Below are 13,027 nucleotides of genomic sequence, written 5' to 3' on the forward strand. Positions count from 1 at the left end.
GATTTCAATTGTTGATTAATTAATTGTGATTCTATGATATAAAGAAAAAGTGAAGAAACAGTTTACAATTAACTTAATTTTTTTGCAATTGAAAAGAAAAAGTTAATTAACAAAGGACTAGATTATTTATCCAATGGTAAAAGATAATTAAAACGATGACAATTAACTAATACAATTATTGATGGATAAAATTGAATCAAAATTTATGATAATTGTCTTAATAATAACGGTAATTAACAATAAGATAATCAAGAATTGAAGATTTTACATTATAATTATCACTTATTACAATAATATTTAAGTTAATTGTTAATTCATTTGGTTCATTGCGTTGATTTTTTCAATTCATGTTGATGTTTTTTCATATTAATCATCATCATTAATCAATAACAGGTTCATTAAAAATGTTTACATATCTTTGTTAAAATATTTCTTAATTGTGATTAAGTTATTTTTGGTATCAGTTAGATAATAAGAATCAGTGGATTAATGGATTAGTCATTTAGTATTAGTTTTTGGTTACATTTTCATCATGAAAATTATATGATATCTTTTTTGGGCTCAGGTGAGTTGATACTGAAAGTATTAATTGTGATATAAGAGTACTAATTGTTTACCTAATTGTTTGGATTGGATTTAAATTAATAAAAATTTAGTCTCTCTTACTAAGTCAGTTGTTAATATTTGCTTTTTTTTCTGAAAAATTGGTGTTAATTTGAAGGTGGAAAACAAGATTAGTTAATTTGATTGGTTAAAGAAAAGGTTAATTGTTGTTTTATCATTCTCTCAAGAGTGTAACTATTTTTTGCTTCTCTACAATTAGAGGTTATAATTTTTATCCTTTTTGTTTTGTTTTGAGTGTAAAAGGTTAAAAATTTCAAGTGAATTTGGTGAAAATTCATTTTTTTCCCTGGATATCAGCTGATTGATCTTATAAACTCTAAACAGAGAAATGGTAATCATCGTTGGGTCAGGATGAAACTATTCAAATGGTTAACTTTTGATTCTCTTGAGAAAGGGATTAGAGACGTTGGGTGGGATGAGATGAAATTGGAATACGGGAATTTGGGTGGGAATATAAAAAAATAATGTAATATTGAACTTATATTGATAATCAATTGTAATTGTAGATGATTTCATTAATCACGACTTGTAGAGATGGAAATGAGAAGGAGAATTGAAAGATGATTAATCAGTCTTTAACCATGAGCTTTGTGGGTTACTTTTCATTTTAAGTCTTTTCCGTTTCCTTTCCTTTCCTATTTGATGGTTTTGGTTTTGATTCTATCCGTATGGAAAGTGTATGTATATGGCTGGGGAATATATTTGATTAATTTAATGTTTGCTTTGGCTTTAACAATATGTATATTGAAGATGAAGATAACTTTTGTTTTCCATCCATAATTATCACAACATGGAAAGAGATGATTGCAGATTGCCATTAATTCACAATTCACTATAATGGTAATACTTTTAGAGTTTAAGTTTTTATGGTAACACGTTGAAAGGATTTGGTGTTTTTCTTTTGTTTTCATCTGACAAAATTCAGTCTATGCTTGATCATTGAATGTTCAGGTAGAGATAGAACCCATTTTCTTATGCTGGTCAATAGGATACAAAATATAACCAGAAAGGCACCACTGATAGACCAGAAATTGGGGGTTTGATTGAAAAACCAAATTTGCCAAGCAAATGCCAAGACAATATCGGTTGCTGATCTAACTATTGCCACGGGACCAGCTTGTTCCAATTGAAGAGATTTGGTTAATAGTATTTGACCAAAGAAACTGAACAACATGAGAAGAGCTATGAGAATCCATTCCTCTGAGGTGGCTGGTAGAGAGAAACCATCGAGTATAATGGTTAATAGGCCTGTCTCAACAATGGCGATTGCACCAAAATTGAACATGATCACTGAATGGTGAACTGATTTAGCTTTACGTAAAATAATGTAAACTGAAGCGGCGAAAAAGGTTGATGAAAGGGCGGCCAAAACTCCTCGAACATAATTTGATTCGGAGAAATCTTTTAAATGAAATGATTCTTCGTGATGATTGAAAATGGTAATTGTTTGATTATTTGGTGCTATCAGATGACTTGTATCATGTAAATACGATCCATTTGGCATCTTGTTTAATATTTGATTAAGAACAACTCCTTCTTCCTCTAGTAAATTTGGTAATCGGACAGTTAAACAAAGTCCGATCATAGTTAATGCAACAATTATCGTTTGAAAAATTCCACAAGGCTCCTAATAATGAATGAAGAGAAAAATAAAAGATGAAATGAGAATAAGATACGTAATAAACAATAGTAAGGAAGTGGAATAAAAATTTGAGAACAAAAAAAAATAAGAAAAAGTGTCCTCATTTATCGAGGTGAAAGGTGATATTTGGAAGATGAAAAAAAAATACCCAAAACGTGAATGAAAAGAAAATGATTGTAGATTAAGTGATTGGTTCGAAAAAAAGACTTACATTTAAACAGACACAAGCAAAAATGGTAACTACAATGGGGACCGTGAAGATGATGACGGAAGCATCGACGAAAGGTAGGTCACGAAAGGCGCAGAAACGAAGGAAAAGACTAGTTGATCCAGCGATACCTCGAAATAATAGAAAAAGACGGAGATCAGCTGGTCCAAGGAATTTTTCTTCATGATAGATCACAAGAGGAATGGAAAGAATGAAGATACCAATAAATCGAAATAATGCCAATTCGCCCGGATGGATATTCTACAGAGAGAAAAAGAAAGAAAGAGAGAAAAAAGTTAATACATGATAAGCAAAAATAAAGGAAATAAACATGGAGATCAAAAGACAACGAATTAATCAGTGGAACAGGAAAAAAAAGAACAAGATTAGAAAAAAAAAGCTTACCAACCAAAGAGTAGAGAGAAAGAGAAAGAAAACTCACATTAAAAACCTAACATTTCAACTCAAAAGCGTAACAATTAACAAGAAAATAAATTTAAAATATCGACATTGAAAAGAAAAGAACACTGATCAATGGGGGAGAGAGAATCGAGTTACAGTTTTGAGACAATTTTAAAATGGAAACATTTCTAATTAACTGTAGGCAACACGTACACACAAAATAAAAGCGTAACACTAATGAAGGAAAAGTATCAACAGTTAAAGGAGAACAAAAAACATTTACACAAATTAGAAAAGGAAATAATCTTACCTTGAGATATTTAACAATTGCCGATGACATGGAAAAGAAAATACTTGACATGGCTGAGAATAGAATACCTTTATAAATGTTCTTACTATTGGAAGAAGATGAAAGTAATAAACCTCCTTTACCAATTCCATCGTCATCACCTCTACCACAATCGTTATTTAATCTACTTGTTTCCAAATCATCATATAAAACCTCTTCATCTTCCGAAGGAATAGAATTTAAAATGGCCATCATCTTATTACCAGTAAATTTTGATAGAAATGGATCATCCAATATGGTTCCACCATTTTTATCCCATTTAAGACGCATAACTGGTTAGAAGAGAAGGAGAAAAGCACAAATTGTTAAACAATTAAATTAGACCTTCTAATCAGCTAATTGATCACAGTTAAGACTTTAAACACAAGTGAGACAAATCAATAACTAAATTGACAAACAATAGAATATAAAAAAATTAAATCAAACAATCAATTAGTTAAAAGACTAGAGAGAGAAAAGTGTTAACTTAATCAACTCAACATTTCCAACTAAAGAATAAAAATTCACCGATCACATGATCGTAATTGAGAAAAGAAAATGTAGATGGCGTTGTTTTCGCTTTCAAGGTTAAGGTTTTTTTTTTGATTCTTTTTGATTAATTAACAATTCATTTAATTACAGATGTTAATTGTTAATAACAATTTGTTATTAATTAGTTGGTGATGATTATTTTGATTGTCAGGTTGTGGTTTATCTCGACTGGAAATGTACCGCTGGAAGGGTTAGTTAATCATGTAAGAATTAATTTCGGTGAGTAAATGGAAAGTTAAGTTTTTTTTATTTATGATGATTGTTTTTTCTTCATGGTTTTAATTGTTAACTGGATTAATTTAATTTCTTTCATTTTTTTTGTTCTTCTCATCTGTTAATCATTTCTAGCAGATTTTGTTTTCTGTCATTGGGGCGATTGAATGTTCGTGTAATCATTGGATTCTCGTTAATTCTACAGGTTTTGGATCTCTACTTTGTCTACTTTGTGAGTTACTTTCTGTTTATAGATTTTAATTGTTACAGAAATTTATTCCTAAATTTAGTCTAATTTATGGTAATTTCTTAATCAGGTAATCTGTCTAGTTGGTTGATTACAGTCTCAGAATTGATTTATGAAAAAAAAACTTCAATTAATTATGAGAATGATGAAGAGATGATTATGTAAACATCGCCTTTGTTTATAGGAAAGGAAATCTTTTTTCTCTCTCCTTTTGATTAGACAATTGAATTATTTGGGAGAACAAAAAACCGATTGACTTTTTTAAGATTTTGATCTTATTTTTTACCTTCTCCATTTTCAGAATCAACTCGAATCCTTGGTAATCGTCAAAGTGTTTGGTTAATTGTTTATGATCACCAGCAGTCGCAAACGAAGCCGTTGACCTGCTCAAAGATTTTCACCTGTCCCCTTAAAGATTTTGTCGAAAGAAGAAAAGAAGAAAATAATTCGTATAAGGGTCAGCCTTTGCGTTCGATCTTTTCTTGTTCTCTTCTTCCTTCCTTCCTTTCTCTCTTTCTCTCTTGGTTTCTTCCTTCCTTCCGATTTCCCATTCCCCCTTCCCCCTTCAGAATACACTATTCTACCATTTCCTACCCTCTTCATCTTCATCTTCATTTCCAATCTTTCTTATCTTTCTTTTTTTCCTTCTACTACAGTTTCCAATTTCTTAAAATACATAGTGTGTATGATGGAGAGTCCAGTCTAACAGCGGTCAACATTAAAAACCACAACAACAACAACAACAACCCAATCCATGGAAGAGAGAGAGAGAAAAAAGGAAGACGAAGGAAGAGGAAATTAACAAAAAGAAAGAACGATTTTCTCTTTTTTTCTTCTTTTTCTGTGAATCAAGTGGAAAAACAAAATGTCTCGTCTGGACTAAAGACTCGGACACAGTGTTTAAGGTGGAAAAATGGCAAAAGAGCAACAAGAAAGAAAGAAGAAAAAAAAGAGAAAAGAAAAGTTTACATTTCTAAATAGGTAAGAAAAGGTTAGGTCTCGTTGATTATTGGGATTAAGTTACCGAGAAAAGGTGTGTTATCAAGAAGAAGAAGAAGAAAAAGCAAAAAGAAAAGAAAATGGACTGACCAAAGAGTTACCTGTTCCTTTGGTGCGTAAAGGCCAATATAGTTTAATGTGTTTTTCTTTCATCATTATTATCACTTTTCATCTTTCGTTTGAATTTCAAGTTGAATTTTATCCTTCTTTTTTCTTGGAATTTGCAGATCAAACCAACAAGTGATTATGGTTACCTTATTTTTACCTTAATTCTTTTTTTTCCCTTTCTTTCATTTTACCTTTTATTTTTTTATTCTTTTCTCCTTTCTCGTTACACTGGCCCCTTACAGGTTGCTACGTATTATCAACATGCTACAAACCCCATTGAGACTTTACCTGGACACACACAATGGAAACTGAGAGAAAGAGAAACAACAAAAAGAGAAAACATAAAAAAAAACTCAACGAATTTATAACTTTTTCTATCTAACCACTGGTGACGATCCCCTTACTTAATTTACGTAATTTGTTGATAAAATTTTTCGGACGAAATATAACATATTAACCATTGGAACTGTTGCTATATAATCATTGGAATAATTAGCTGATTGAACATCGCGATGGTTGTTGGACAATCAACCAATTGATTCTGTCAAGTTGAACATTTTTCAGTGGACATTTGAATTACATTTCTCTGTGATTATGAAAAGTAATCGCCACCACCAAGTACCCATACTTAGAGATATAAGACATTCACAGTGGGTAGTAGGCTTGAAGAGAAAATATCTTACCACCTCAACGCTTTTAGTGGTCAGCAAAAAAATGCATCTCTCACCTTTAACCTCATAGAGTGATCTATGAAAATTGTCAAAATGGACAGGTTGACCCAATCAGAACATCTCAAAGTGTCTTAATACATACACTCTAATAATAAGAACTTTTTTTTCTCTCAGATTCAAACAATCAAAGTCTCCATCTTATCCACAAATTGACCAACACATAACAAGGAACCAAAATCTTGAACCTGTCTACCTGTGATTCTAACAATTGATTCGTTAAAAAATTTTCTTCTAATTTTACTTTTCTCTCCTTCTTATCCATCAACAATCTATATAGACACCGACCCATGAGATCTCATCAATTTGGCGAAAAATCTGTAAGATTATTAAGAGAATTGACTTCTCAAAGTGTATCTTAAGAAAACACTGACCAATTCACCTTATTCACCATTAAGGAAATCGCTCTCAAATATCTAATGGTCAATGGATTTAAACCAGAACAATATATATAAAAGTTCATTGGCATTATAATCAACTAATCATCAACATCTTTACGAGCAAAGTGAAACCAATTTAAAAGCAACGTTATAACAACAGTGAGGATTAAGATTGATTATGACGTTTGGATTCAATTCAAATCAATTGTCGTTAACTTTTTTCCTCTCTTCTTTTCATATCTTCGTGTTAACTATTAACCTCTAAACAATTTAAACAATTTAAGATAACAAATTAACGTTTATCCTAAATAACAGGTCTCTCTCTCTCTCTCTCTCTTTATTTGATTGTCAATACAATCAAATCAATTGTATAAAGAGAAAAAAAAATTCGTTAACTGATGTGTTTTGATTATGAATCTAAATGATTAGTTGAATCATTATAATCTTCTAGTAAATGATCTGTATTATTACAGTTAATCATTTGATTTCGTGATTACATTGAGATGGAAGAGAAAATTTTTTTTTTCTTCTTAATTTCAACAACGTGCAAACAGATCTATCAATATCAATATAAATCGTCAACAATTACAATGGTCAAAATGTATATAATTTCTTGACCAGAAGAAAAACGAAAATCTAATTTTCTCTTTTTGTTAAAAGTCATTTATTTATATAAACAATTGTAATTGTTACATATTTTGATACATCTTCATTAACCTTATCCTTATATTGACAAGTGACCATTGAGATAAATGCAAAACATTGGTAAACAAGTAAAACCAAATCAACTCTAATTGTAACAAGTTAAACTACTTTAAATAGTAATTAACTTTTCCACCTTGTTTACCTTTCTAATAGGTAAATGTAACAGTGATGGTCGATCGTGATGAGCTAAAAATGAAAATAGTAACTATTATCTTCGGGAACCGGAAACGATGTCTAAGGATCTCACGTAAGGTAATGGTCACTTCCCGCTTTCTCTCTCTCTCTCTCTCACTCTCTCTTCCTCTTTCTTTCTAATTATCTTCTTGTTTTCAAGTTCTATTTTTTTTACATTTGTTCTCATCAAGTTTACTCATGATTTATAAATGATTATTCTTTCCAGGTAGTAATCAGAATGAGAATTCTCATAAACACTCAATGGAAATACAGTTGATGATAAATGGACAATGACAATTAACACCTAATTGGATTTTGGATTATATTTTTTCTCTACTGAGAAAAACTGACCATTAACAATAAGAAAATGAGATTGGTCAAAAAGGAGAGAAAAGAAAAAGGATAAAAAATGGTTTCGTTATTAACTGATTGTCAACAATCAATGGAAGAGAAAATTTATCTCTGTAAATGATATTGGTAATTACGATGAATATGTGAATGATACATTCCAATCCCAAACAAAGGTCAATTTATCAACGGGAACATTTGATTAACAATAAGTTAATTTGATTACTATTACAACTTATGGATAGACAACATTAGGATTGGTCATTTTTACTATTGGCTAATTTGGTGAGTCAATAAAGTGAGGAAAGAGAGAGAGAGAGAGAGAGAGAGAGAGAGGTGAGTAGATGACAATCCTATCCCCAAGCATATCAACTCCCACCTCCCTAACTAATATAATCATCATTGTCCAATATTAACAACGCAACCCTAATAACCTCCTTCTTACCTTTACCCTAAGTTCCGTTTTTTATATAACATACTTATTATTGACTCAGTTGATTATATTATTATTGCTATTTGATTGTTCAATAGTATAATTGTCTAACCTTTAGATATTAGTGTTAACTTTTACTACTAATGTGATTAGTTAGGAAAAGGAAATAACTAAAAAAATCGAGGCTCGGCTCGAAAAGGTAAGTTCATCTCTGTGTATTAATAGTTACACCGGAACAAAATGATTTTCATCCTCATCCTCATCCTCATCTCTCTCTCTCTCTCTCTCTCTCTCTCTCTCTCTCTTGGGTCAGTTTTCTCACTCCGTTATCCTCTCCCTACTAATCCCAACATAAACAAGCCTCTAATCATCTTAATCAAGGTAACTACTTAAATAGTTACTATTTCATCCCTCATAATCAAGGAGCGAACGGAAGTTTCTAATATATTATTGATTACATAGAAATTATGAAAATACAATTGTTTTCGTTACAATTGAATTAGAATTAATTCTTCTGGCAACTTTTGATTAACCTTTAATTTTATTTTCCTTCTTAGGTTCCGATTATTTTTCGCGCATTTTTATGATGATAAACAACGATCAATAATCAATTGGAATCAAAGACCAACAAGAAAAAAAAATCGTACCAATGGTCAACTCATTTGATTATCCTTTCCAATTGATTGTTTACTTTAATACAGATTGGAAAAGTTAATCTTAATCATGTTAATCTACCGAATCGAGTAGGATAGAGACTAACCTATGAACAAACATTAACTCATTGTAATCACAATTAACCAACTATTCAACTGGGTCAACAGTTAATTGTGTGAATGAAAATTTATACACATAAAAATTAACAATCAAGTTAATCATGTTAGTAAAAGATAGCAAGAAAAACTAACAATAATTTGACAAAGAGACAACAAAAATGCCCTGAGGAAGAGGAAACAAGGATGATGATGATGATGATGATAAGGAAGACACAGCGGAAAATAACATAGGAAATAACAAAAAGTACAAAATATCTGGACAATGGTCAGTTTTTTGTTTAAATTAAACACGAAAAATTAACTAACCATAAAAAAACTGAAAAGGAAACAAAAATTTTAGGTCAAATGATTAAACCAAATTACAATTACAATTAAACAAATCTACTGATAAACAATGGGTCAGTTTAATTGTCAAACTCACCTTAGATTAAGATGTCTCCAAGTTAATCATCTTTAATTGTTGATCAACAATTTGCCAACAGGAGGAAAAGAAATACCTCAACTTAAATTGTTACACTAATGATAATTTTGCGATTTAAGTTAATTAAGTGAATCCGTTTCTTGGACAACAACAAATAACATTTATTATTATCATTAATCTGATTAACTTTAATTCAATAAGCATAATGATTAAATGCCACTGATTGTGATTAGTAAATGATGATATATGTTGTTTATTGGTAAAAAAATGCTCAAAATCAGAGGGTATTGATTAAGACAGAATTAGTGAGATTCTTGGTGAGAATTAGCAACAATCAGAATGTTTAACCTGACCTGTTAATAGTTAATTCTAGAGACAACAACAATTCGTGATTAAAGCTTAATAGTAATTGTAATTGTCTACAATTTAGATTTTTTTTCAGATTCTTGCAAGGAAAATAAATCTTTCCAATTGAGTTATAGTGATAAATCATTGAGATTCAATTGGTGACAATCATTAAGAAGATACAAATGATTAAATGTATCATCTTGATTCTTATCTTGATCCTCTCAGGTCACTTGTTATCTTGACCTTTACACTGACCTTTATCATCTCCGTGACTTGTTACATGAAACTGACCATTGGCTAATCTTTAACATACACATACACACACCTTAACTTAACAACAATTGATAATAAATGATACGACTAATCAACTTTTCCTTGTTAAAATAATTAATTGTTTCATCGTTAACAATCAATGGTGATCAATTTTAACACAATATCATAATTAAAATTTTAAATTGATTCTTGATCGTTTAATTTATATTCTTGATTGTGATCATCAAGTTAATATTTGGAAATATTTTTAATATTTAATTAAATTTGATAATTTGCTTTTCTCAACTTAACAATTTAAACTGATCAACTTTGATTAATTGTTTACTCAATTATATTATTATTACAATTATCATTGAATTATTATCATCGTTGACAATTTAAGATTGCGTGTTAACCAATATTTATTATTATCTTAATTGTTGATTGTTAATTGTTGATAACATTGAATCAAGTTTATTTTATATTCACTCAACGATGAAGTTAATTGTTATCATAATGATAACAATCAATTTTAAATTAGTAACTAAGATATTAACTTATATATATATGAGCAATAATTTACTAAATTGTTATCATTAGGATTGATCAAAACAATTGGTTAATTTAATTTGCCAAGTTGATTTTATTAATTGTTATTAATGATTAAATTAAAATGAAGAGAAAACATTTTGTTTGATTATTGTTGACAATTAAAGACAATTAAACAAAATATTATATTCACCTGAAGGGTGTGTTCAACAGGAAATAATTGTCTCAATGATTAATAATATTTTCCCTCAACAATCAACAGCAATCAACAAATGACAATTAGTTAATAGTTGCGATATTGACAATGATCCGGTTGGATCAACATCCTTTTTTTGTTGCATCAACTTAATTATCATTTAATTTCATCATCAACCTGTTGATTAATCATCAACATTATCATGTGTTAATGGTTAATAGTCTTAATTAGCATCTTAATTAACAACAATTAGATAGTAATTGAGTAAAATTTTCATTCATATTTAAATTAATTATCAACTAAAATTAATAATAATAATAACAAAGATGAGATTAGAACCTCAATAAAGTGAAACCTTAAGCAATTTAAATCCAATGGAGGATAAAACTGACAACCGGAAAGATTTAAGTCTAATTGTTAACAATTTGATAATGATGATAATAATTATGTTACAATTACCGTTACTAATCATCATATTTTTATCTTCATCTTATCATCCTTGTCATTCACGGTTCCTTGACTTTTGAACATCCAGTAAACAGTTAATCCCAAAGGTGTGTCGATATCTTAACGTTAATCCTTTGATAACAGTGTATTTAACCACTGTCATTGTTAATTACCTTGATTACGGTGTCAACAATTAGTCAATTAAATGATTTCTCACTTAATTAATTACCAAAAATCCAAAAAACAACAAGAGTTTCGGTTATCGTTGCGATCGATAAACTTTTGGAATCGTTTTTTACTCGCAACGAAAAACAATTACAAATACGAAATTCTTGTTAATTGTTCAAATTGTCAGTTAATTGTGATGATTAACTTGATGATGATAATTTTGAGATTCTTGAGTCCCACGGTTTTTCAAGATATTAGATTAATAAAGATGAGGATGAACAAGGAAATATTAAAATTTCTTGTAAGTTAATTTCAAGGAAAGAAACAAGAATCAAGAATCTGGGATCTTGTTGTTGTTGTTGTTGTTGTTGGTCATCATCATGTTATCATTATTAGCACTGGTCATCATCTTTTTCTCTCTTGCTTATAGACTTAGGAGAGAACTGACCTTAAAAATGGTCAAGAAAAAGGTCACTGGGCGTCGATCACACAGTTCATAGAGATACATGTTAGAATAGATTCTCAGGTTAAAGAAAAAAAATCCTCAGACACTTAATCAACGCTCTTCTTCAACCATCTTCATCCTCATCTTCATTATTTTCTCATCTTTTCTAACTTGTTATTTATCTTCATCTCTCTCTCTCTCTCTCTGGTAGAAGCGAGAATTGTTCATCATCTCTATCAACATGAAATACTTGCCAAGATGTAATAGGTAAGTAAGTTCACGCCAATAGGAGATGAAATCGCCCGAAGGCAATATGAATATGAAGTAAAAAATGATGATGATGATGATGAACATTGTGAAATATAATTAGTTATATCAACTAAATAAGTGGCCTAATAGTCCGTTTTAGTGCCAGATATTGACTCTATCAATTATAACGGATCGCACTTGTTTACTGGAATCACCATTTCGAGGATAATCTTCATCTTCCACCATCATCTTAATCTATTCTCCCTTGGGTGCAGCCTAAAAGAAAAGCGAATTAGAAAAAGAAAAATACTTGTTAATAGTTCCATGTTAATTTGTCTCAATGGTCTCTTTAAGTGTCCAATTTATTATCATGTCCGAAAGAGAGAGAGAGAGAGAGAAACAAAGTAACATTGACCTTAACATGTTGCGAATGACCAGTAAGAGTAAAAAATACTTACATGATGGATAATTAATCTCCATCATTACAACGTATTAAATACCAATAATTACTCATGTAAATGTTTTCTCATTAGAGGAAAATATTAGTTACAAATGTAGAATTGGAAATAAATTGTGGTTGATTAAATTGTATCGATAAAATTAACGATTCGAGAATTGAATTGGCTCCAAATCTGATCATCTGTTAGCACTAAACTAATCGCAAAGGAGACACTTTGAAATTCAAAAGATAATAACGTTTATCTTTACAACCGATGCTCTTGATAATCTAATTTAAATGTTTCAATTTTATTCTTTTTTTTTAATATTCTTTTTCTTCTGGTTAATTAATTAATACTAATGATGTATAATAGTGAGAGTTTTTTTCACTGCTGTGACCTTGATAACTAACTCGAAGACAATATGTATATTATAATCTCGAACCACAAGTAAAAAAAAATATGATTTCTAATGATAAGCATCGTAAATGGTAAGGAAAATGGCCTTAAGCTTTTCATCCTCATCTTCATCAAATCAACATCATTTTCATCATTAAAGGTAAGTTATCTTGATACTATTTTATTATATTGCAGCTGGAAAATGAGTTTATCGTTGAAAGTTATTAGATTTAAAAAGCGGGTTTCGAGGCA

The 13,027-nt window shown here is 29.9% G+C and overlaps 1 protein-coding gene and 1 long non-coding RNA gene across 18 annotated transcripts; one reads left to right on the forward strand and one right to left on the reverse strand.

Annotated features, from left to right (window-relative positions):
- Positions 1-1,102: 1,102 nt before the first annotated feature.
- Positions 1,103-3,668, reverse strand: LOC128385496 (solute carrier family 35 member G1-like). Its single transcript, XM_053344371.1, has 3 exons — positions 3,187-3,668; positions 2,478-2,735; positions 1,103-2,251 (listed from the first exon to the last, which is right to left on the reverse strand). The coding sequence occupies exons 1-3, from the start codon at positions 3,493-3,495 to the stop codon at positions 1,532-1,534; spliced, it is 1,287 nt and encodes a 428-aa protein (XP_053200346.1). The 5' UTR covers positions 3,496-3,668; the 3' UTR covers positions 1,103-1,531.
- Positions 3,669-3,821: 153 nt separating this feature from the next.
- Positions 3,822-12,430, forward strand: LOC128385499 (uncharacterized). 17 transcript variants are annotated; one of them, XR_008324763.1, is made up of 8 exons: positions 3,822-3,975; positions 4,105-4,201; positions 4,518-4,673; positions 4,873-6,249; positions 6,332-6,371; positions 6,450-7,388; positions 7,537-7,943; positions 8,649-10,133. It is a non-coding gene; the product is annotated as an uncharacterized LOC128385499 (long non-coding RNA). The 17 variants fall into 17 exon arrangements; XR_008324759.1 differs by having other exon boundaries at positions 3,823-3,975; positions 4,873-5,327; positions 5,443-5,455; positions 5,566-7,388; positions 8,649-10,132; XR_008324762.1 differs by having other exon boundaries at positions 6,332-7,388.
- Positions 12,431-13,027: the final 597 nt, after the last annotated feature.

This window comes from Panonychus citri, unplaced genomic scaffold, assembly GCF_014898815.1.
Source record: "Panonychus citri isolate SS breed McGregor unplaced genomic scaffold, ASM1489881v1 Contig00049, whole genome shotgun sequence".
Lineage (NCBI taxonomy): Eukaryota > Metazoa > Arthropoda > Arachnida > Trombidiformes > Tetranychidae > Panonychus > Panonychus citri.

Bases quoted from the DNA above. Each gene is read 5' to 3' on its own strand.
- LOC128385496 (XM_053344371.1), bottom strand. From the start codon at position 3,495: ATGCGTCTTAAATGGGATAAAAATGGTGGAACCATATTGGATGATCCA. The intron at 2,736-3,186 runs GTAAGATTATTT...TTCTCTCTGTAG, and splicing joins CAATTGTTAAATATCTCAAG to AATATCCATCCGGGCGAATT. The intron at 2,252-2,477 runs GTAAGTCTTTTT...ATTCATTATTAG, and splicing joins TTGCTTGTGTCTGTTTAAAT to GAGCCTTGTGGAATTTTTCA.